This window comes from Rhinolophus sinicus, chromosome 1 (assembly GCF_057876585.1).
Source record: "Rhinolophus sinicus isolate RSI-liver-muscle chromosome 1, RSI-T2T, whole genome shotgun sequence".
In the NCBI taxonomy this organism is placed as follows: Eukaryota; Metazoa; Chordata; class Mammalia; order Chiroptera; family Rhinolophidae; genus Rhinolophus; species Rhinolophus sinicus.
In genome coordinates, this window is record NC_142501.1 from 211635983 (window position 1) to 211660003 (window position 24021).

Below are 24021 nucleotides of genomic sequence, written 5' to 3' on the forward strand. Positions count from 1 at the left end.
CACCATCACCATCACTATCACCACCATCACCACCATCACCACCATCACCATCATCACAACCACTATTATCACCATCATCACCACCACCACCATCAGCATCACCATCACCACTATCGTGACATCACCACCATCATCACCACCATCATCATCATCATCACCATCATCATCACCATCACCACCATCACCACCATCACCATCACCATCACCACCATCATCACCATCACCACTATCATGACATCACCACCATCATCATCATCATCACCACCATCACCACCATCACCACCACCATCACCACCATCATCACCATCACCACTATCATGACATCACCACCATCACCACTATTGCCAACACCATCACAATCACACCATCACCACCACCACCACCACCACCATTACCATCATCACTAGAACAACTAACCTTTATTAAGCACTTACTCCATGTCAGGTGCTGGTCTAAGCATTTAACGTGTTTTTCTCAGGTAACCCTCTCACACACCATGAGATAGGCGTGATTATTATCATCTCCATTTTCACAGATGAGGAAAAACTGAGATGAGGCTAAATTCAGGGACTTCCTAGTGAGTGTCAGAGCTGGAAATCAAATCAGGTACTTGGTCTCATTCATCCATTTGACAAATATTTTCTGAGGGTCTCCTAGTATCAGGCATCATTCTAGGGGCTGAGGGGCACAAAACTATTACTAACAAGGCAGGAGGGCTGCATTCCAGAGTGTGAGTGTGTGTGCGTGTGTGTGTGCGTGCACTTGCCTGTGTGTGTGCACGGTGCCTACATGTCATGCATGTCCGTGTGTGTGTATGCATGCTTGCAAGCAAACACGTATGTGTACATGTGGGTGGGGCAGGGATACAGACAACGGAGAAGTAAACAAACAAATGGGCAAAGACAATTTCTGAGCGATACAAGTGCTATGATGAATTAAAGCGTGTGATGGGGCAAGGCTACTTGAGCAGGTGATGGATAGTCAGGGAGTATCTGAATAGATGGCATTTCAACAGAGACTGCAGGATGAGAAGGGGTATATTTGAAGGTGTCGTTCCAGGGAGAGAGGACAGCAAGTGCCAAAGGCTCATGTTAGCCATTATCTAGCCATGTTCTAGGAGCAGAAATGCTGGTGACTCTCCAGGGTCCTGAGCAGGGGACAGTGTGGTGTCAGGACCCAGGGCAGGGCCAGGCCATGTGGCTGTGGGTCAGATGTGTGATGGGAAGAGTTTTAAGCAGATAGGTGACGTGATCTTTCTCATGTGTTAAAAGGCCGTTCAAGCTGTTTGAAGTTTTCAGCCAAGGGCAGCTACTGGACTAATGGTTTTCATGTTTCATAATTTATGGCCACTCTTCCCCTGGGTGAATGCAGAACTCAGTGGCCATCTTTGTTTAGGGAAAGATTGGCGAAAATGACCTTGGACTTCTCAGGGCAGAGTCCTACCTGAAGCCGGTGACTCTTCAGATTCTCTGCGGCTAAAACGAGCCTGTGGCCTTGAGAGGTTGACCCCATAGGAGGGGAGCTCAGAGGAATGAAATGTGCCCAGGCCTTCAGTAGCTCATAGTTCAGTTCTCCTGTGAGAGCTCCACAGCATCAAGACCTTGATGTCCCAAGACGTACATGGTCAGCGATAGGAAGGTCCCCAAGGTTACCCAGGCTGAGCCCTTTGGGTCACAGTTGAGGAAACTGAGGCCCAGGCCTTGTCCCTGAGCGCCTTTACTTCTATCCCCATCTGCAACTCGATATCGTCTTAGATGTCTATGTCAGGCGTCTCAAACGTGACATGACCAAAATGGAACTCTTGATTTTCGTCCCCAGCCCTCTCCCACTTTCACCAGCACCTCCACTCTCCTGACTGGTCTTTTCCATCTTAGTTCCTCAGGCCCCAAACCTAGGAGTCTGCCTTGATCCTCTTGTTTGATTGAACGTCCAGTTCATCGGTAAGTTCAGCCATCGTACCTCCAGAACAGATTCTGCATCCATTCACGTCCTCCATTTCATTGTCGTTGGCCTCTCTTGCCTTGACAAATTCAGCCTCCTCTTAACCAGTCCCCCATCCTTGCTCTCTGCAATCCATAGTCCATGCAAAAGCCAGCATGATCTGTTAAAACGGTGAATTCAATCACCTGAAAAGTTCAGAATGAAATTCAACTCCTTACCATGGCCCACCTGGTCCTGCCTGGCCGGACTTCTCCATGCCTTCCTCCAGCCTCGTTCCTGGTCATTCACCCTCATTCACTATGTGCCAGGGACCCTCGGGGGCCCCCTTCCTCTTCCTCCAGTCTCCCAGCCCTTTCCTGTCTATGGTGGAGAGTGTCCGAGACGGCAGTGTCCCTGCATGTAACGCTGCTCCTCACATCAAGAGCTGGGGCCTGGTTCCATGTCGTGGGACCTGGGCTGGCCATAGCGTCTCACCTACTCAGGAGAACGCAGTGGACGTGATGTTCTGGGACTTCTGAGGGTGCATCATAAGAAGCTTCTGTCTGGCTCTTTCGAGTTCGCTCTTGAGATGACCGGCCTGGGGGAACCCCGCTGCCATGATGCGAGAATCCCAAGCCACATGAAGACATCACGTGTAGCTGCTCTTGTTGACCACCCCCCAGCTGCACTCCCAGCTGACAGCCAGCATCACCCACCAGGCACGTGAAAAAGCCATCTGGGACGTCCAGGTCTATCGAGCCTTCGGATGAGTTCAGCCCCAGCTGCCATCTGCGCCCTCATGAGGAATGCCCACAGGGGAGAGCTGCGCTGAGCCCAGTCAGCCTGCAGACCCACAAGAGGAAGTCAGGGAGTGGTTGCCCAGCAGTAGGTAACGGGAGCAGTTCCTCAGCACCTGTCCTTTTCGTCTCCTGTGCCCGAACGTTTTCCTCAGATCATTGCGTGACTGACCCCTTTCGTCATTTATTTCCCTTCAAACGTCACTTTTCGGAGCGGCCTCATCAGGTCTCGGCTGGTGCCTGTGTCCTGTGTCCATGGGAATAAGATCTGTGTGGCTATTGGCAGAGCTGTACTCCGGGGGTGTTTGTGGCAGCAGTTGGTTTTCTATCTAAATGCCAGAATCCTAATGCAGAGGCCCACGTAAACAGTTGCAATTTAAAACATTTTTGTTGAGCTTTCCTTTCATACAGTGACGCGTACAGACCTTGAGTGTTCAATGTGACGAATTTTGACAACTGTGGAACCATTATGCAAATCAGATATTGGGCATTTCCGTCCCCTCAGAAAGATCTCCCACTTCCCTTTCCGGTCAGTTGTCCGCCCCTGCCTCGAACAGCCAGCCATTTGATTTCTGAAGAGCCGGTCCATTCGTCAGCCTGTTCTGGAATACGGTCTGAGCAGGCTGTTTGGCGTCTGCTCGGGGAAGCAAGCGTTCTGGGTGAAGCTCTCAGCCAGGATTTGGTGCCCCCACGTCTGGTTTTCTCCTCATTCTCCCGCCAGTTCCCAGCAGCTGAGACTTCTCCAGACTCTGTCACCTGCTTCTTAAAGCCAGGAAGGCGGCAGGTTTCCTCCGCAGCTTTGGTTGTCCTACAGGGGTCAGAGTGAGGCCTGCCTCAGGCTGAATGCTACAAGATACGAAAAGCCCTCCCGGGCCTCTCCCCTCTTACAAGCGGCCATCCCCTCCAGTATCTGTCTGCTTTGATTGTCTTCTGGCGCCTTACATTTTTGTCCAGAGTCAGTGGCTGTTCTTTGTGAGAGGGTTGGTCTGAGAGGAGGTACTTTACACTACGGAAAACAGAATTCTCAGTACTTGGTGCTTTTCCGTTGCTGTGTATCCCACATGTCACACACCTCAGTGTGCTGATCCAGTCTTCTGTGGCGGGCATTGGGTTGCTTGCAGGTTCTGGCTATTTTGAATCAAGCTCTGTGGACATCAGTGTTCTCTGTTCTTGGGTAAATGCCTAGGAATTCCAGGGCTGGCTCATGGGGTGGGTGCATGTCTAACTTTATAAGAAACGGCCTAATCACTTATCCATAGGGTCTCCTATGTGCTTGGGACTCTTCTAGGCATGGGGGGGAGGGTAGGAGTGAACAAAACATATACAAAAATAAACAGACCTCATAAGCACATCACTCAGTATGTTAGAAGGTGACAAGTGCTACGCAAAACAGCAAAGCAGAGAGGTGATGGGAGTGGAGGGAGTTGATGGGGTGGGGCTTCTACGAAAAGTGACTGGGCGAGACTCCATGGTGGTGACTTAGAGAGCCACGTGGGTGTCTAGAGGAAGGGCATTCTAGGAGACGGAACAGCTGCTGTGAAGGCGCTGAGGTGTTGGCTGGAGGGGACTGGCCGAGGCAGGTAGGAGGTGCCGAGGTCCGACAAGTGTGGGGCAGATCATAGGGAGGTGGGAGAGGGCTCATGGGCCATTGTAAGGACCTTAGGGTCACTCCAGGCAAGACAGGAAGCTGTGATGATCTGCAGAGGAGACGCTCTGGCCTTCTGTTGAGAAGAGACAGTCGAGGGAAGGACGGAGAAGTGGATGCCAGCGAGGGTAGTGGATGCCTCCTGGGACGTCCGGGAAGGGAAACGGAGGCTCAGTGTTGGCAGCAGAGGTACCCAGCACGGCCAGACCGGGATACGTTCCGAAGGCAGAGGCAGCAGGACTGGCCCACAGACTAGATGTGGTGTGAGAGAAAGAGAAGCAGGAGGGACGACCCACGGTTTTTAGGACCAAGTGACCGGAAGCACTGAGTGATACAGAGTCGTGTAAATGCTGACTATTGATCTAGCAGGGTGAGAATAGACCCGAGCGGGAAGGACGGAACGAGCAGTGTGCTGCGTCACTCCACCCTCTCACCCTGCCTAGGTGTCTCCAGGACCTCTTGAAATCACTTCATTTCTTATTTGCTTCCGTATTGTCTTCGTGTCCTGTAGTATAAACTCCGGGGCCCAGCGCAGGTCTGGCAGACATAGGAAGTCAGTAAGTATTATGGAACAAAAGGAAAAAGAAGGCAGCGGGCAGAGAGGGAGGGGAAGAGGGGAGCCAGGAGCTGGACTTGCCCAAGGCCAAGGCCACATGATCACCCTCCTTCAGACCCTCAGCCTGGGAGCTCTTGCATGTGGCCCCACAACGCGTCCCAGACCCAAGGGTAGACTTGCTTCTTTTAAGAGATGTCCCCTCAGGCTTTCTCCTTGGCATACAGAAGTACATGGACTTCTAGGTTTGGGTTCAGGCTTGCCCATGGCTTGTTTGTTCCGTTATCCCAAAACTGATGGAAGCAGAGTTCATTCTTCTGCAAAAAGAAACACATGGTTCATTTGTCGTCTCCTGGAAACCCACCCCACTCATTCCTACTGCCTCTCAGCCCTTCAGACCCTGAGGACAGAGATGACCCCAGCCTTTTCTTTTCCAGACCAAATCCTCCGCGATTCTCAGTTCCTCATTCCTTCCTTCAACAGGTGATTTCTGAGCACCCACTATGTGCCAGCCCGGCACTGAGCACCGGGGCCAAAGGACAAAGAAGCCCCGTCGCCCACCTCATGGAACAGATGTGCCAGGTCCCTCTGGAGGCCGGCATCCATGTGTTCAGGAGCAGATGGGGCCAATGAGGAGGGTGGGGGTGACTGCGTCTCCCCAGGCCACCCTAAGTCTGGGAAATGGCCAGTGACTGTGCCTTCCTGGGAGGACCAGGACCATGTATCTTTCCCTGTCGCTTTTTTCTCTGGAGCTACCCCCTGCCAGTGCAGACCCACCTGCTGAATGAATGAATGAATGAATGCAACAAAGTATCACAGGGCTAATGGCAGTAACATACATGAGCCCATGTGATTCCTAGAGGGGCCCCATGTGATCTCCTGGGGGGTTGCGGGAGGACTGGTGGACCCCAGCTGACCCTCACCAGCCAATCCCAACAGCTGGCCTTGGCCACCCCTCGGGTCTCAGTCAGCGTTTGCTGGACGGGAACTGGCCCAGATTGCAGACCGTGCCTGCAGCTCAGAGGTCCAGTTAGTGTCACTTCACCCGGTCCCAGAACCAGCCAATTACATTTTAGGGCAGCAGCTGGGTTGCTGGGTGGCCATCAGAGCACAGCATCCGGGCATGGGAAAGCAGAGTTTGGGCTTACATTTGTCATACACCAGCATCCCAGATCCTGAATAATTTATAGTTAATTATCCCGATTTAAAAGAAGGCTGGATCGCAATGATCACTTCTCCCCTGAGTTGCAAAGATTCTGCACGCTCCCTGGCGGTATCCCAGCCGGCCTGGCTGTGGCAGGCAGGTTGCTGCGGTGTGACAGCTTCAGGTTAATGTGGCCGTCCTTCCCGCGTCAGCTTTTATTACCATTCACACCCAGCTCCCTCAGGTCCCTGCAGACTTTCAAATGATCGTTGAATTAGAGCAATTTGTCCCCACATCAAGACGTTTGAACTGCCAACTTTGCAGTGCCCAGAGGCTACGCACCATGTGGGGGCTATTAGTCATGGGGGATGAGACCGTGACACCCCAGGACTCAGTTCAGACAAAGCTTCCCTTTCCTTCCTGGTCACACAGAACCTAGAGACCTCGCTGCGAGGTCCCTCCTGAGAAGACTCCCGGCAGGGCCTGCGCTGCGCCTGGTACGTGTTGCTGTCCGAGTGGAGGGGCTGCTGGTCCTCAGGATGGACTCGCGGCTCAGATGCAAGGGGTCCGCCCGGTACCCCTGCTCTAAGTGATGGCAGAGCAGCTCCTGGTCATAGCCCTGTGGCTTCTGGGCCAGGCGGGAGTAGGTGGCGTATGTGTGATACCTGGCTTTCAGCGTCCTGGAGGAAAAGCCAAATCAGGAAGCAAACTTCTGGATGCTCCTCCCTTCTCCTTCCCTCCCTGCCTCCCTCCCTCCTGCAGACATGGCCAGGGTGGCCAGAGAGCCTGCTAGGGCAGCAGAATGGGGGAAGCCTGGCTTCCTGATAATGCAGGCCCGGACGGCTTCTGTCTGCACTGTTAGTGAAAGTGCAGGACCTCCAGTGTGTAAGCGGTTGGCACAGTCCGTTCCTGTCCGAGCTCTGACTTAGATCCCAGCACCGTGACATGCCACATGCAGACAAAGCCGGGATGCAGAGACTGGAGCGACTCATTTCTCCATCAAACTCTCATCATGCAACGACCGCGTGCCAAGCACAGGCGCAGGAGCTGGGCACCTGGAGCAAAGATGGGGCCTCATTCACCTGCACATGTGCACCTACTGTGTGCAGAGCACAGCCCAGAGGGAGGCCAGCCACACCTGCGGAAGCGCTGCCGGACCTCGGTCATGAGCTTGCCCTCTGTGATCTCCACATCCACAGCTTCCCACGCTGGCTTTGCCTATGTTCGGGCAGAAACATGTGGTTATCAGAAATGCGGCCATAACTCAAACCACCATTGACATGGCAGCCCAGGAAGTCCTGGGTCACGTGGACTGTTCGGTTACTCTGGCTGCAGACACCGGGAAGAGAAAACAGTATTATTGTCGTGGATAATGTCTCCCGGGCATTATCGCCTCGAGCTGGAACCAGGCTAACAAGCCCCTCTGCGCAGTTACCCGCCGCGAACCAGGAGTAAAGAAAAAGGTCCTCTGCAGAGCCTAAGTCACCAGGCCACTCACGAAACTCCTGCACGTGGTTCAGATAAAAGCCCTTTAGACCCCACCCAGCCAGCGCCAAACAGCGTCAGATTCCTTCCCTGTCCCTGAAAGCGTCACGGAGGAGGGGCCGAGGCTGCAGACAGGCCCGAGAGTACCAGCAGAGGGCGCGCACTCTGCCACCGAGGGAACGTCCCGCAGAGGCGGGGCGGGGTCACCCAGGCGGCCACCAGGGGCCGACCCTGCTCCTTTCCCCAGGTACCCCCATCAGAACAGGATGGATTTTTGTCCTGCTGACGCTGCGCTGCCCAGCTGTCCCATGCCAGAGCCTTCACGCACTCCCCCTCCCCACCCGTCAAATCCTTGTGACCCCACGGGCAGGGATTATAAAGCCATTTCACCGCTGACGCACGCGCGCGTGTCTGGGAAGTGCACAAGCCAGGACTCAGATTCACTTCCACCGCCACCTTCTCAGCTCACTCCGTTAATTAGGATTCAGGTGTTAGGAAGGGGCAGGGGAAGGATAGGAAAGAGCAGGGGAAGGTGGGAAGGGGCTCAGAGCCGTAGTATTTGGATTGGGAGTCTGTGGTCTGAGAAAACGCAGTGATGTGTTAGCAACAGGCTGTGCTCCTGCCAGGCCGCTGACGGGGAGTGATGCCTCTACACCCACTTTACACTTTCTGTGAGATGATGGTGGCAGCAACGCCGGAAGACGAGGCTCGGAGAAGAGCCCCTTCGAAGAGGAGGGAAGAGAAAATAATCCTTTCCTTAGCCTGGCACCCCCGCCTTTCCCATCTGGCGCCAGGCTCCCCACCCGCGCTTCCTTTCATAACCGCTCCCCCAGTGCCGTCAAGCAAGGGAAACGTCACCCACAGAAGGGGAAGTTTGCAAATCATATACCCGACGGGATTTTTATCTAGAAAATATAAAGAACTCTTACTGAAAAATAAAAAGACAACTGAAAAATAAACTGAAACATAAAAAGACAACCCAATTTTAAAATTGGCAAAGGATCTACACAAACGTTTCACCAGAGAAGACACACAGGTGGTCAGCAGGCACATGACAAGACGCCCAACATCTTAGTCAGGAGGGAAATGCAAATCAAAACCAGCAGGGAATACCCCTTCACACCCCTGAGGATAGCTGTAACTGGAAAGAAAGACACTGACAAGTGCTGGGGAAGATGTGGACTCATACACACTGCTGGTGGGAAAAGGTGCGGCCACCCTAGGAGACAGTCTGGCCGTTCCTCACCTGGTTAAACCATAGGATAGATTTAGCCTATGACCTAGTAATTCCACTCCTAGAAATCAACCCAAGGGGAAGGAAAAGTGTGTCCATGCAAAAAACGTGTACATGCACGGCCATAGAGCATTACTCCTCAGAGCTAAAAAGTGGAACTAACCCTAACGCCCATCAGCTATCGACCAGAGAAGTAAAGCTGGGGTTTCTGAGCCGGGGAATATTACTGAGCCGTGAGACGGGAATGAAGTCCCCCTCAAATGTGCAACATGAACAGACCGTGGAAACGGGTGCTAGGTGAAAGAAGCCAGTGACAAAAGGACCGCATGTGCTGTTTCCATTTCATGACATGTCCTAATTGGGCGACTCCATAGAGACAGAAGGTAGTTTAGACCTGTAAGGGCACTGGGGCGGTAGAGAATGGGGAGTATGCGGCTTCTCTTTGAGGTGATGGAAACGTTCTAAAATGGACTGTGGTGGTGCTTGCACAACTCTGTGAGAATACTGAAAACCACAGATGCGTACAATTTAAATGGGTGAATTGTACAGTGTGTGAATTATCACAACACAGCTGTTATCCAAAGAGAAGGAAAGCTCCCCCACCCAAAGCTGCCCTGGTGGTGGGTCTGTACACAGGGTGGCTCCCACCTCAGGCCTTTGCACAGGCGGTTTCCTTCCAGGGAACAACTGTCCCTGGTCCTTCGAGGCCTCAGGCCTGGCTCCAGGGTCTCCTCTCTCCAAGCTTCCTCTGAGTATCCCCTCCCTTAATTCCCAGAGCTCCTCCTCTCCCCATCATTGGACAGCACTGAGTTCCCCTCCCTGCATCCTCCCTGCCCAACAGGCTCCAGCCCTGGCCTCGTCTCCCTCCCGTGCCCCCCAGCCCTCACCAGCTACCCTTCCTTCCCACGCTCTTGCTGTTTCCTGCCTCTGAGCCTTTGCTCATGCTGTTCCCTCTACCTAGAGGGCCTTCTCTTGGGAGAGGGCACCCTCATCTCCAAACCTCCACTTTCCCCACAGGGACACTGTCAGGACAACCCTTCTGGCCTTTCACATCCCCCGTTAGTTGATTTGGGAAGGGGGTTGGAAGAAGACCCTGGGCACACTCAGCAATCCCCCGCTCTCTAGGGAAAGCATGCAGTCTCTGAGCCCCTGTGGGAGGCCTTTGGGGGGGGGGGCCTAGCAGCACACCCATGATTTCTGTGCACACACCCCCACCCAGCCTTTATCTGAAATGCAGCAGACATCCTGTCCCCCTATGTCCTGCTCTGATGATTTTCCTCCATCATAGTTGCCATTGTTGTCTGTTTTGTTTTGTTTTTGCCTGCCCCACCCCCAGCTAGAATATGGGCCCCCAAGAGCAGGGATTTTGTCTCTTTGATTGGTGTATTACCCCAGTGTCTAGACCAAGCCCTGCCACCTAGTAGGTGCTACAGAATATTTGTTAAGCAAATTACTCTGCATTGGTGTTGCATGTGGTGGGGTGGGGGGTGATTTGTGTTGTGTCTGCACAAACCCACACCTTCCGCCAGCCCATCCTTCTCAGATGAGCCCCTCTTTCTTCTGTCTCAGCTGAGAGCTGCTGCTGTGGCTCCCTGGTCATCGCTCCACACCCTAAGTGTCTGTGTCTGTGTTCCCACTCCCCTAGGGACACTCACGTCCAGACCTCTTCTTCGCATGGCGCGGCCGACACACTCCAACTCCAAGGGCCATCCCCGCCGTGGGCGGCATTGTCTCCTGGAGTGAAGTCCTCCAGGACTGAACCGTAGTCTGCTTTCGCTGCCATACAAGATACCACAGCTGGGGGGCTTCAACAAGACGTGTGTTATCTCAGTTTGGAGGCCAGGAGTCCGGGGTTAGCAAAGAGCCTGGGAGCTCCTGTGACAACCACAGAGGCTCAGCGTTCCTTCACTAGGGGGTGGCATTTCACCACGGGGACAGGCTACAGCATAAGAACAGTTGTCTCCAGGAACAGACTCTGGTATGCCGAGCATGAAGAGGCTCCTTTAGTCTCTAGGTTCTGTTACTTTGGTGCAAGTAGCCAATGGTCCAGAAGGAAAGCCGGTGCCACATGCGTTTTCCCCACTCGAAAAAGCGTTTGCCCCACAGATGCTCGTGAATGCAAGCACCATAAGAAAACGCGGGGTGCTGGCAGCTCCCACAGAGCATTCAACCTTTGCGTCAGGCATGGTTACTCCAGCGTGGGACCTCTTCTTGAACAGGGCCATGGCTGCAGGGGGAAAAGCGTAAAGCGTGACACACTGTGGGTGACCTAGAGAAGGGAACAGCCTGCTCGTTCTTTGTGGATGTGTGGGAGTTTGCAAGATGGGCACGCCTGCACCGTTTCCCATCGAGACTTTCTGCCATCAGGGTTCTCTGTCCTTCAGAATGAGGACAGGCCTGAGGCTCACACTTGCAGTGATGAGCAAAGTGCCTGGGGCTGCACCCAGTAAGGATGACTTGGCAGGATGGGGCCCCGCATCCTCCTGCTTCCGACTTTCCACAGCTCCCAGTGTCTGCTCTCCAGAAGCCTGATCCTCAGCCTGGCTTAAAACAACAGAAACGTCTTGACCCCCAGTTCCAGAGGCCAGAAGTCCCAAATCAAGGTGCCAGCAGGGCCGGGCCCGCTCTGAAGGCTCACAGGGAGGGTCCTTCCTCACCAATTCCAGCTTCTCGCGGCTCCCAGCAATTCTAGGCCTTCCTGACTTATGGCTGCCTCACTCCCATGTCTGCCTCCATCTTCACAGAGCCATCTTGCCTCTGTGTCTCTTCTTGGAAGGACACCAGTCATGTGGGATTAAGGCCCCACCCTACTGCAGCTGGACCTCATCTTAACTGATTCCTTCCTCAAAGATCCTACTTCCAGAGAAAGTCCCATTCACAGGCACTGGAAATTAGAACTTCAGCATATCTTTAGGGGGACACAATTCAACTCACTGCAACCCTAGATAGCACAGTTTGCATCTCTGTGTGTGTAGATCTGTGTAGAGCTTTCCAGGCACCAAAGTGTTTTGGGAAACCCCAGAGAAGATTTCCAAAGAATGCCCAAGACCTGTTTTGGCAGGAGCTCGTGGGACTAACAGATTATGATCACTTCTTAAGCAAGTTGCGGCATTGTTCCTGACAGCTACAAATTGTCAGGAACCAACAGCATCAAGGATAAACAGTACAGTGGGTCTCAAAGTTTGGCCCCGAGACCAGTCGTACCAGAATCACTTGGGAAGCTGGTAGAAATACAAATGATCAGGCCCTACCCTAGACCAAATAAATCAGATACTTAGGGGTGGGCCCAGCAATGTGTTTGAACAAGACTTCCAGTTAATTCTGATGCAAGCTCACATTTGAGAACCCCTGCCATGGAGCAATCAGAATGAATGAACTGTGAACTATCTACCTGTACCTGCATCAACACAGGTGATATATATATATGGGTGCCAAAAAAATATACACTTTTTTTTTGTATACACATTTTAAGAGATGTTATCTATGCTCAAGCAGTAGTTCGCCGTCATCAGAAGTGTCTGGACGCTGATGGGAACCACGTTGAGCACCTCTTGTAATTGTAGACGTCAAACGTGACTTGTATTCATCTTTTGTTACTGGTATATATTGAGTATTACAATTAATACAGTATTTTCCTTTCTTAAAATGTGTATTCATTTTTTTGGCACTATGTGTGTGTGTGTGTGTGTGTGTGTGTGCATGTATAAAATATTGAGAAAGGAAGCAAGATACAAAGGAATAATTATAATTCCATTTATATAAAATTCTAAAATTGGGGAGAAACTAGATCATATTGCTTATGATTTCATTCATAGCTAATAAAAACAATAAAGAAAAGCAAGTAAATAGGTAACCAAAAGTTACAAAAGCGGTTACCTCTAGGCGAGAGAGGCGGGACTGGATTAAGAAGTGAGAAAGCAGAATTTCTGAGGGTGTTTGCATGGTTTTAGTTCCTGACCTGGTTGATGGTTGCATGTGTATTTCCTTTAAAATTGTATATTATTATAATTATATGTATTACATATAATATTACATACTTCCTATATATCACATATAATATATTCCCTCCATAAATATAGATTACATATAACTTTCACAGAAAATATTAAAAATGTGAAAAATATATAAAAATGTGAAAAATATAAATGTAAAAGTGAAAAAAGAAAAAAACAAGTCCAAATTCTCACCTAACCTCTCACAGCTCCTTTTCCATAACCCAGCCTGTGCGGAACTAACTCCAAGTGGCTTAAACAAGGGGGGGGGAAGGGGGCGGGGGGGGGGGGGGGTTGGGGTTGTGGCAGATGGTTAGCTCTCTGCCAAAAGCCATTCTTCCTCTCCATGGTATAAACTAGTTTCAGCCAAGAAGTGGCTCCTCAGCCACAGACTGCAAGTGGAGAACAGAGATTGTTTCCCCAGAACGCTGACGGACCTGCGCCCTCTACCCCACAACGGGCTGGATCCGTTGCCCTGCCCCAGGCAAGCACGTTAGGCATTCTCCCTTATCGGGGTGAGTCGCACCCCAGGCCCCCCCCCCCCCCCCCCCCGCCCTGTTCTAAGGAATTCTCTAGCGTCACTGCTCGGAGCACACCCACTTTGTCTCGCAGCCACCCGAGATGGGCCACCTCTGTAAGTTTCCCTTCATAAAGTCTTTAATTACAGGCCCGGACCGGCCAGCCCTCTTTGTTCCGTCTTGCCCCTGCCCTCCCCTGACAGAGGTCGCCTTCCAGCCTCGGGGCTTCGCCCTGGGTCTGCGTGTGTGAACGCTGCATTGCCCATCACATCCATCACGTCCATCCAACGGCAGCAGAGAGCATCCTCACCAAGGTCATTCCAAACACCCCAGCTAAGACCCCAGGCTTGTGAGGGAGACCTTTTGGGGCCCCCCGGCCCCTCCCAGCCAGCAGGACAATGGACTGAGTGAGTCCAGGCAAGGAGGCTACAGGAAACAGAAGCAACCAGTGAGCCGGGCCAAAATTCCTGAACCACACAATTGTGACACGTGATGATTAGGGTTCTAAGCCATTAGGTTTTTGAGTTTTGAACACAACAACTTCACTGGTCCAAGACAAACTGTTCTCCAGTTTCCAGCTTGGGGAAAAACAAGTTCCTGTTTCTTCACCCAGCTGAAACTGCCTGGTTTTATGCTAACAAAGCCCTGAGGCTGCCCAAGGTTGTCAAAACTGGCTTGCAGAGCTGCACTTGGAATTGGTTAATTTGGACAGAGAGAAAAATAACAAAGTTATAGATCTTCCGGGGGCACCGGGGTGGGTGAATGGGAGGGGGGGTGTGGTGGACCCCGGGCAAGGCAGCAGGAGGCAGGTAGTAAGGGGTGTGATGTCTATAGGGAATTTAAAAACAATAAAACCAAAACCCAACTGAGTCTGTCTGCTTAGGCCATTCGAAACAACCTCAGGGATGAAATGCTCCTCCCTCAAAGTACACGTGCTGCAGTTACCGTCGAGAATACCGGGGATGCCAAAAAAGGTATACACATACACATGACTTGTATTCATCTTTTGTTACCTGTATATATTGTTACCATTTTAATACCGTTTTTTTCCTTTCTTAAAATGTGTATACCTTTTTTTGGCACTCTCTGTATATGTGGGGTGGGCTGAATAATGGCCCGCCCCCAAAGATACCCAAGTTCTAATTCCCTAAACCCATAAATGTCGTTTTACGTGCCCACAGGGACTTTGCAGATGAGATTGCACTAAGGATCCTGAGACAGGGAGGTTATCCTGGGTTATCCAGATGGGGCCATGTAACCACAAGGGTCCGTCTAAGAAGTGGGCTGGAGGATCTGAGTCAGAAAAGGAGATGGAGATGGGACAATGGAAGCAAGAGGTTGGAGTGGTGTGAGGAAGGGGCCAGGAGCCAAAGAATGTGGGCAATCTCTAGAAGCTAAGAAAGGCCAGGAAAGAGATTCTCCCGAGGCCTCCAGGAGGACCCGGCCATGCTCACTTCTTGATTTAGATGTCTGACCTCCAGACCTGTAATGCAATGAAGGTGAGTTGTTTTAAGCCACTACGGTTGTGATACTTTGTTACAGCAGCCACAGGGGACTGATACCATCTGTAAGCTTAATAGTAGCTCATTCTAATGATTTTTTTTTTTCCTTTAGTGAACATTTACTCTACACAGAAGTTAAGTCAGAGACTTTCGATTGTAGAGATGTCCCTGATACGCAAGGACTCAGCTCTGTGCAGCCTCTGAGAGTAAGTTCATAAGAATTCAGAGGTATTCACACTGGCTTTGGGCACAGTTCACACCTTCAAGCCCTGTTGTACTGTGATTTCTGCATTTAGCAAAATAAACAATGACAGCATAGTTACTGTAAAGATGAAGAAACTAAACCTCACGTACTTTCATCCTGCCATTCTATGTGACCATTTGGACTTTCAATTTATGTTTATAATTTAAAACACAGTGAGATATTTTTGTTTGGTAAGTGTAAATTTTAGCTAGTGCACTACATATTTAATTTGAATATCTTTGAAATGTATTTTTAATTGCTAATTGCTTTAAAACTAATAAACTAATCAAGAAAATAATAGGTTATATTAGTGGTGTAATTTACTAGTTGCATAAATGGCACCTTTTGCAGCGTTTTCAGTTTTGTTAAAATTTACTTACTATTGGACACTTAGTTGTATAAAATATTAAATCAGGCTAATCTGAAAAGATAAACTCACTCTTGTGGTTTGCCTTTACTTTCACGCTACTATTCACACTATATGTCACTTCACTTCTGACACGTGTGTGTTTTTAATGCATCAAACATTTCTCCATGACACCAGCTGGTGTCCATGATTCACTCAATTTTGACACTATCTACGTAGAATTAGCATCAGATCCCACAAGTGTAGGGGTCATTTCCATAAGACTGCCCCCACTTCAGACACCAATTGAAAGTCCCAGGTTGTCACCCGACTTCTGACGACTGCCTATAAGTCAGAGTTCCCATGACACCCTCCTCATCATTCACTAGAATGCCTCACAAACTCAGGGAAACACTGATGTTTCCTGGTTTATTATAAAGGACATAATAAAGGCTACAAATGAAACACCCAATAAAGAGAAACAAGAGTCCCGAGCCCAGGAGCTTCTGTTCCCGTGGAGTTGGGGAGGGCCAACCCTCCCAATATGTAGTGGGTTCACCAACCCAGAAGCTCTCCGAACTCCATACTACTGGGATTTTTATGAAAGCTTCATCACGTAGGTATAATTGATCATGAACTCCATTTCCAGCCCATCTCCCCTCTCTGCAGAATGCAGGGTGGAACTGAAAATTCCAAGCTTCTAATCATGGCTTGATCTTTCTGGTGACCAGCTGTGGGGGCGGAGCCCCAGAGAGTAGTTTCCAGGCTCTCGGCCTCACATAGACAGGTGCTGGCTCAGGTAGTAAATGGCCAACTGTGATTGCATGGCCATCAGCTGTGGCTAGTTGGCCGTCAGCTGTAACCAGTGAGCCATTGGCCACTAATATAACTGCTGTGGCTATGCTAGGAAAGAGGAGAGAGAAAGAATGGGGGCTAGCAAGAAGATGGCGGCTGGGCTGGCGAGCGTGGATGGCGGTTTGCGGACAGTGTGGATCCAGCCTCCAGTGAGAGTATAGTGCCGCCCGAGAGAATATAGTGGTATGACTCCCCTACCTATGGCTCCGTGGGTGTTCCTTTTTGGCCTCACCATATCCTGCGTTCTTGTATGGGGAGCGGGAGCAGAGACCCCACCGGACGCCCTGCATGACAAATGGAGCAGCGAGCAGGGTCTCCCGCATGACAAATGGCGCAGCGAGCAGGGTACGGTGCCGGCCAAAGCTCTCCAAAGGACGGTGGAGCAGTTTGTGCGTGTGAACACCCAGTCTGAGGAAGACCAGGAGGAGCAGCTGCTGGAGAGCTGGACCCCCGTGGAGGGGTGGGAGGACGTGGACGGTTCTCCCACCAGCACAGGAAAATCCATGCAGCTGCTGGAGAGATGGAGCCCCGTGGAGAGGTGGAAAGATGTGGACGGTTCTCCCACCAACACAGGAAAAGCCATGCAGCTGCTGGAGAGATGGAGCCCCGTGGAGAGGTGGAAAGATGTGGACGGTTCCCCAACCAGCACAGGCCGGAGAAAGCGAAGGTCGTTGCGGCCCTGTGAGCCGGGGAAGTTCCTGCTCAGGCAGCCCGAATGCAGGACTTGTAGTCCCAGGAGTTAACGCTTGCTGAGTCCTCCGTGGGAGATGAGGGTGAGGTCACGGTCGTCCCTCACCCCCAGGACAGCCCTGGCGAATGACTATGGACTATGGGGAATTGCCTTCCATCCCTAATTTAATGGACCGCTTGACTGTTTGTTTGGGAACTGTTGTTAGTGGAACTGGGGGATATTTGCTTTTGTCTCTTGACTGGCCGCCATTGAGAATATGTAAGCACCTTGATTGTGAGCCGCTGTTGTTCCAGCAGGGTACCCTGAGAGGCACAGAGAGAGTGGCAGTGCGCTGAGAGGTCTGGCTGAGCCCTGAAGATACCCTGGCTGTGCCCAGGAAGTCGGGCTGTTCCCAGAGAGAGTGGCGGTGCCCTGAGAGCCCTGGCTGTGTCCAGGAAGTGTGGCTGTGCCCACAGAGAGTGGCGGTGCCCTGAGAAGCCCTGGCTGTGTCCAGGAAGTGTGGCTGTGCCCACAGAGAGTGGTGGTGCCCTGAGAAGCCCTGGCTGTGTCCAGGAAGTGTGGCTGTTCCCAGAGAAAGTGGCAGTGCCCTGAGAAATCCTAGCTGTGCCCGGGGAAACTAGTGGTACCCTAAGAAGTCCAGGAAGTCTGGCTGTGCCCAGGAGTACTGGTGGTGCCCTGAGAAACCCTAGCTGTGACCGGGGAAACTAGTGGTACCCTAAGAAGTCCAGGAAGTCTGGCAGTGCCCAGAAGCACTGGTGGTGCCCTGAGAAACCCTGGCTGTGTCCGGGAAGACAGGTGGTACCCTAAGAAGTCCAGGAAGTCTGGCAGTGCCCAGGAGTACTGGTGGTGCCCTGAGAAACCCTGGCTGTGTCCGGGAAGACAGGTGGTACCCTAAGAAGTCCAGGAAGTCTGGCAGTGCCCAGGAGTACTGGTGGTGCCCTGAGAAACCCTGGCTGTGTCCGGGAAGACAGGTGGTACCCTAAGAAGTCCAGGAAGTCTGGCTGTGCCCAGGAGTACTGGTGGTGCCCTGAGAAACCCTGGCTGTGTCCGGGAAGACAGGTGGTACCCTAAGAAGTCCAGGAAGTCTGGCCGTGCCCAGAAGCACTGGTGGTGCCCTGAGAAACCCTGGCTGTGCCCAGAGAGCCTGGCTGTGTCCAGGATATTGCATTCACCCCCAGGCTCCTCGCACAGGTCCCCTCGCGGAAGACGCTTGTCGCGTAGATTGTGAGGCGAGAGCCTGTAGGGGTGGAGTGTGGGGGCGGAGCCCCAGAGAGTAGTTTCCAGGCTCTCGGCCTCACATAGACAGGTGCTGGCTCAGGTAGTAAATGGCCAACTGTGATTGCATGGCCATCAGCTGTGGCTAGTTGGCCGTCAGCTGTAACCAGTGAGCCATTGGCCACTAATATAACTGCTGTGGCTATGCTAGGAAAGAGGAGAGAGAAAGAATGGGGCTAGCAAGAAGATGGCGGCTGGGCTGGCGAGCGTGGATGGCGGTTTGCGGACAGTGTGGATCCAGCCTCCAGTGAGAGTATAGTGCCGCCCGAGAGAATATAGTGGTATGACTCCCCTACCTATGGCTCCGTGGGTGTTCCTTTTTGGCCTCACCATATCCTGCGTTCTTGTATGGGGAGCGGGAGCAGAGACCCCACCGGACGCCCTGCACGACAAATGGAGCAGCGAGCAGGGTCTCCCGCATGACACCAGCTCCATCAAAGAGCCAGCCAGAGTCACCTCATTAGAACAAAAGGCACTGCCATCACCCAGGCAATTCCAAGGGATTCAGGAGCCCTGTGTCAGGAACCGGGGCAGAGACTGCTACGTGTATTTCACATTATTTCACGAATCACGAGAGCAAAGATGAAACTGTTAGGGAGCTACCAAAGCGACTGAACGCATAGTTGTGCTTGTTTGTCCTTTGGGAACTTGGAGGAACTTGAAGCCCTTTGTGGTGGGAAACCAGCAACTGGTCCATAATTATTCTGAATTTCATTAAGAAATGTGGGGGGGGGGCACCCCTAAAGACATCCCATGGAGCCCAACAAAGAAAAATTTTAAGCAAAAGAGGAGGCAATTGAAGCAATGTCCGCATCTGTATTGAAATATGAAATGCCTATGATACCACGGATAGTTTTATGTCACATTTATTACTTCAGATCATTTGTCATAGAGAGGAGAGGTATTGAAAAATGACCCCCTCTTGGTGTCAAATATGCCAGATGCTTTATCAAGAGGGGGAAGAAAAGGCGTGAGCCTCCATCCCACTTGCTTCACTCGCCCAACCCTGCTGGGTTTCCACTTAAAAGGGGGTCAGGCTGGACTTGCTGGTCTCCAGGTCCTCACACTGCCAACACCTTAGGGTCCCCGCGTGCCCTCCCCTTCAATGCCCTGGAAGGGGAGAAGTCCCAGTCTCCTAAAAGTCCTGCTGTCCTTGTGACTTCTCAGCCTAGCAGTGAGATGGGATGCAAGAGCTGCCAAGGGAGCCTGGACGGAAGCCCTACGCTTCGGGGGGGGGGGGGGGGGGGTATGGTGTATAAGACATTAGGAAACACTCTTCTGCCCCGCCCACTGGCGGCATCCAGTAGATCACAACAAACTTTCCTTTAAACACACTGCTGAGCTTGCAGAACGCAGGAGAAATCCTCAAAGGCGTCCAGGAGGGAACTGAATACTGAAACCAGGTACGTGAGAAAACGTCAAATCAGAGCTACCAATAGCAGAAACACAGGGATAGGAGACGAGGTCCTGGAGGGGGTGAACCAAATCTGACTTTAAAAACCTCCCAGCCTGGGCTGGCCTGATGGCTCAGGTGGTTGGAGCGCTGTGCTCCTAACGCTGAAGACCGCCAGTTCGATTCCCACATGGGCCAGTGAGCTGCGCCCTCTACAGCTAAGATTGTGAACAACAACAGCGTGAGCACACACACACACACACACACACACACACACACACACACACAGGTTTTGGGCTACTGTGTGTCACCAGGAGCCCATAGCAACTGGCCGGCTGACTGGGGAGTGCAAGGCTCATAATACCAGCATGGGCCCGGGAGCTTGTCCTACACAACTAGACAACAGCTTGAACTGGAGTGGGGGTTGGCGGAGGCGGAAGAATGGGGGAAAACCAAAAAAAAAGCTAAGAAACCTTCCAACCAGTGCAAAGGTACCAAAAGGAATCCAGGTGGTGTATTCTGGATGTAGGTGGAAAAACTGATACAAATATAAATACAAACTTGAAAACAGAATTCTGCAAATCTGTAATGATGAAATTGCTCTCAACCAAGATCAACCACAAATCCCCACTGGAGAAGCTTTCTCAGCCAAGCTTGTTACGATTCCCCAGAATTAAAGCCAAATATTACACACACACACACACACACACACACACACACACACACGGAAACAAAGCACCACATATGAGTCAGTCAGAAGAAACGAAAAGTAACAGATACAGAAATTATCAAATATAGAATATAAAATGGCTCTTTATGAAATATGGAAAAAAACACACCAAGAAACAGAAGACTATCAAAATTAGCCAAAATTAGCCAGGCAATGGTAGGAGCATTCCTGGCCTCTCCCCACTGCATACATGCCAGGAGCAGCCCTCCCTCCCTCCTCCCTCCCTCTCAAGCTGTGACAGTTAAAAATGTCTCCAGTTAAAAATGCCATATACGCCCTAGAGGACAAAATCACTACAGTCAAAAACATTCTGTTCTAGAGGAAGGTACAGGATCAGCTACTATATAAGAAAGTTAGATAATGAGCAAGCAGCAAACTTACATTAAAACTGTGAAACAATATGGGGTTTTGTCAAATCTAAGACACCATCAATTTTAAGGTTTACCGTTGTTTTGGGTAATGTTCAGAATGAGAATACACTACAATGAAAGTGTGAATCGGTGTTTTATATCACAGCAACTGAAAAACGCAGAGAATTTAAATGTGAGAAAAGGTTCACCGAGAATTTCGTGACTTTTGTTTCTCGTCGTTCTTAACTCTGCCATCTTCAAAAGTAGGACTTGTGTCCCTTTGACTGGAAAACAGAAACCAAACCTATGGCACTTGCGCACGCTGGATTCTTGACATTTTTCTTGCTGCTTTGTGACTGGGTCAACAGACTAGGACAGGAAATTAACTTATCTGTCCTTACAAGTTTGTGTTGCGTGAATGTTAAAGCAAACTTACCAATCTGTGCCAAGCTCTGCTCGGGCCCTAGATAAGACACCCGCCACCGCACGGCCACAAACACACGGAGCCCCCCTGATTTTGGTAACAGGTGTGAAGGAGTCAACAACGCCGTTTTCCACGGAGCTTCGGGGTCTGCTGGGGCCTCAGGATGCATGAGACCAGGCCTTTACCCGGGAGTGGGGGCGGGGGGCTTGGCCCGGTGACAAGACACTCAGTTCTGACTGCAATCCAAACAAGAACAATTACACGGCTGCAAGAACGACAATGACACGGCCGAGAGGGGTCTGGTGGCCGTAGGAGAGAAGAGGGCTGTTAGGCTTAGCCCGGGGACGTCACCGCCTTTGAGTACATTATTACGCAGCACCTTCCTCGTTTGTGTAAGAAGATCGCGTTTACATCTTAAAACTATGTAAATTCCGCGCTCGAGAAGCCCTCTGTGAGGCAGGTGCACCACAAAAGGTCACCCCAAAGCCAGGGAAGCAGAGGGGCTGGCAGGGGCGAGGAGCAAACAGAATGCGGGCGAGTTACGTGCTCGGGCTCGGGCTCGTGTGCGCGCGCGCGGTCGCGTGAAGCTGGCGGCGTCTCCGTTTACGTGCGCGCGGCCGCGGTGAAGCTGGCGGCGTCCCCGTTTACGTGCGCGCGGCCGCGGTGAAGCCGGCGGCCTCTCCGTTTACGTGCGCGCGCCCGCACCTCGTTCTACCAGCGGCGTGACCGTAAAGAGGCACAGCCGTGTCGTGAAAGGGGCCGCAACAGGCAGGGAGCTGGTTAACGGCGGGGACTCCATTTTGTTTGCCTCGTCTCTGCTCGTAAGTTGCCTCGCTCCGTGGCTTTTCCGAGGCGAAAAGTTTAAAAAAGGGTAAAAGTTTTAAAGAATATTCTGGAGCTCTGTTAATAAGCATAGGGAGTCTCCATTTTGTCTCTGCAGCGGGCGTCGGTACTGCGGTTCCCGAGTAGCGGCGGAAGATGCGGCCCTTGGACATCGTGGAGCTGGCGGAACCGGAGGAAGTGGAAGTGCTGGAGCCCGAGGAGGACTTCGAGCAGTTTCTGCTGCCGGTCATCCACGAGATGCGCGAGGACATCGCGGCGCTGACCCGGGAGCGCGGGCGGGCGCACATGCGGAGCAGGAGCAAGCTGTGGGAGATGGACAATATGCTCATCCAGATCAAGACGCAGGTGGAGGCCTCGGAGCAGAGCGCCCTGAACCATCTGCAGAACCCGAACGACGACGTGGAGGGCAGCGTGACCAAAAGGTGCGAGAAGGCCGAGGAGAAGGCCAAGGAGGTCGCCAAGATGACAGAGATGCTGGTGGAGCTGGTGCGGCGGATAGAGAAGAGCGAGGCGTCCTGAGCGCGGGGCGCCGGTAAGGCCGGGGCGGGGGCGGAGGCAGCCCTGCCAGTTGCCTCACGCTTGGCTCGTCTTCGAGGGGGTCGCGTTAATGACAATGGCCCACACGAGATGGGCGTTGGGCGGATGAGAAGAAAGGCAGGCCCGGTCTTGACTTTAAAGGGCTTAGCAGATACCGTTTGTTTATTGTTTTACGCTGGTAATTAGGCAAAATAGTCCTGTTTTGGGCATAGTGTGTGTTTGGTTAAAACCCACGGTCACGGGCCATGGGAGTAATTGTAGTGTGACAAACCTGAAAGTCGCTAAAAGAACGAAATCATAATATGTGCCGTGGAGCAAGGGGGCATACATAGAAAGAGAGCATTTTCAGAGGGATAGAAATAGAGCATTTTCAATTCCAGATCTTGCCAAAGACTGGAATGAGTCAGATGGCCTCCAGAAAAGGTGACGTCCTGCACGGGTGGTTACATTTGTGAGGGTCTTGGGTTCCCTTCCCCCCCAGGAGTAACCCCTTAACGATGAGTTTCTCGCAATTGCACCTTAGGTTTGCAGCCAATGGATTCTGGTCCACTGATGGAGATTGGCTGACACCCTGGAGAAGCTGAAACCAGAGAGCCTTTTGTTTTCTCTTTTTTTCCTCTGTCTGTATTCTGTCCTCATTTACACTACGTTTCTGCTGTGGTCTGTGGTTGATGACCTCAATGTGAGTTTTGACTGTTAAATGTTTTTGTTTGGGGAAGTCACTTTTATTTGGGAAATTCTCTGACGTGCAAGAATTAGGGCCTAGATTGTAAGCTCTTACAGCAGTCACATTTGTTCCTGGGCTTTGGTTATTTCTAAATTTTGAGGTGTTTTGCTCTTTCTTGTGTGATCTGATAGCTCCCTGGAACTTTGGGTCTATGTGTGACACATGAGACTCGGAGTTGGAGTTCTCCAGCTCTGGAGGCGCTGAAGGAGCTGCTTTACTTCTAGAAGATGACTCCTGCTAAAGAAGCTGAAGAAGGGACCAGACTTCATCCGGGAATATGAATGGAGCTGATCTGGCTATGACTGATGCATCAAAAGAAGGGGTGGCAAGTGGTATTGTCTGTATTTTGGGACTTGAATTTCTGTGTGAGACCAAAGGAGGAGAAGTGTATTTTGTTCAAAATTGAATTTTATGTGGCACACTATCTGATGTAACGTGTCTGGTCAGTTTGTTTGGACAACCTAACTCAGCTTTATTTGACATGGAACCTGATACAGGGGATGAGATCTTGGTATTCTGCACAAGTGGACATAATACCTGGATGCATTTCAGGGGATTCTTGGTATAAAATGAAAGAAACATTTGCAAAAGCCCTTGCGGGGCTGGGGAAGGAAAGCAAGGACGGCCTGCATTGGACCCTAAAGTGGACAGGGACTAGGTGTCTTCAAGGTTCATAAGTTGTCCAGCTATAAGTTCATTTGAGTAGCAGACCTGACAAATATTTGAGGTCAAAACCCTACCGTGTGTTTAAAAAAAATTACCGTGTTAATAAAGTATTCATTTGCTTGAAAAGACAAAAGACCTAAAAAGTTATTG

At 51.3% G+C, this 24021-nt stretch overlaps 1 protein-coding gene and 1 long non-coding RNA gene across 2 annotated transcripts; one reads left to right on the top strand and one right to left on the bottom strand.

Annotated features, from left to right (window-relative positions):
• Positions 1 to 906: 906 nt before the first annotated feature.
• On the bottom strand, positions 907 to 21250 carry LOC141569089 (uncharacterized). Its single transcript, XR_012492492.2, has 3 exons — positions 21111 to 21250; positions 10434 to 11005; positions 907 to 5232 (listed from the first exon to the last, which is right to left on the bottom strand). It is a non-coding gene; the product is annotated as an uncharacterized LOC141569089 (long non-coding RNA).
• MRFAP1 (Morf4 family associated protein 1) lies at positions 21174 to 24004 on the top strand. Its single transcript, XM_019748220.3, has 3 exons — positions 21174 to 21919; positions 22039 to 22473; positions 23002 to 24004. The coding sequence occupies exon 2, from the start codon at positions 22077 to 22079 to the stop codon at positions 22458 to 22460; it is 384 nt and encodes a 127-aa protein (XP_019603779.2). The 5' UTR covers positions 21174 to 21919; positions 22039 to 22076; the 3' UTR covers positions 22461 to 22473; positions 23002 to 24004.
• The last annotated feature ends 17 nt before the right edge of the window (positions 24005 to 24021 follow it).

Coding starts and splice junctions, on each gene's coding strand:
- MRFAP1 (XM_019748220.3), top strand. CDS start 22,077: ATGCGGCCCTTGGACATCGTGGAGCTGGCGGAACCGGAGGAAGTGGAA.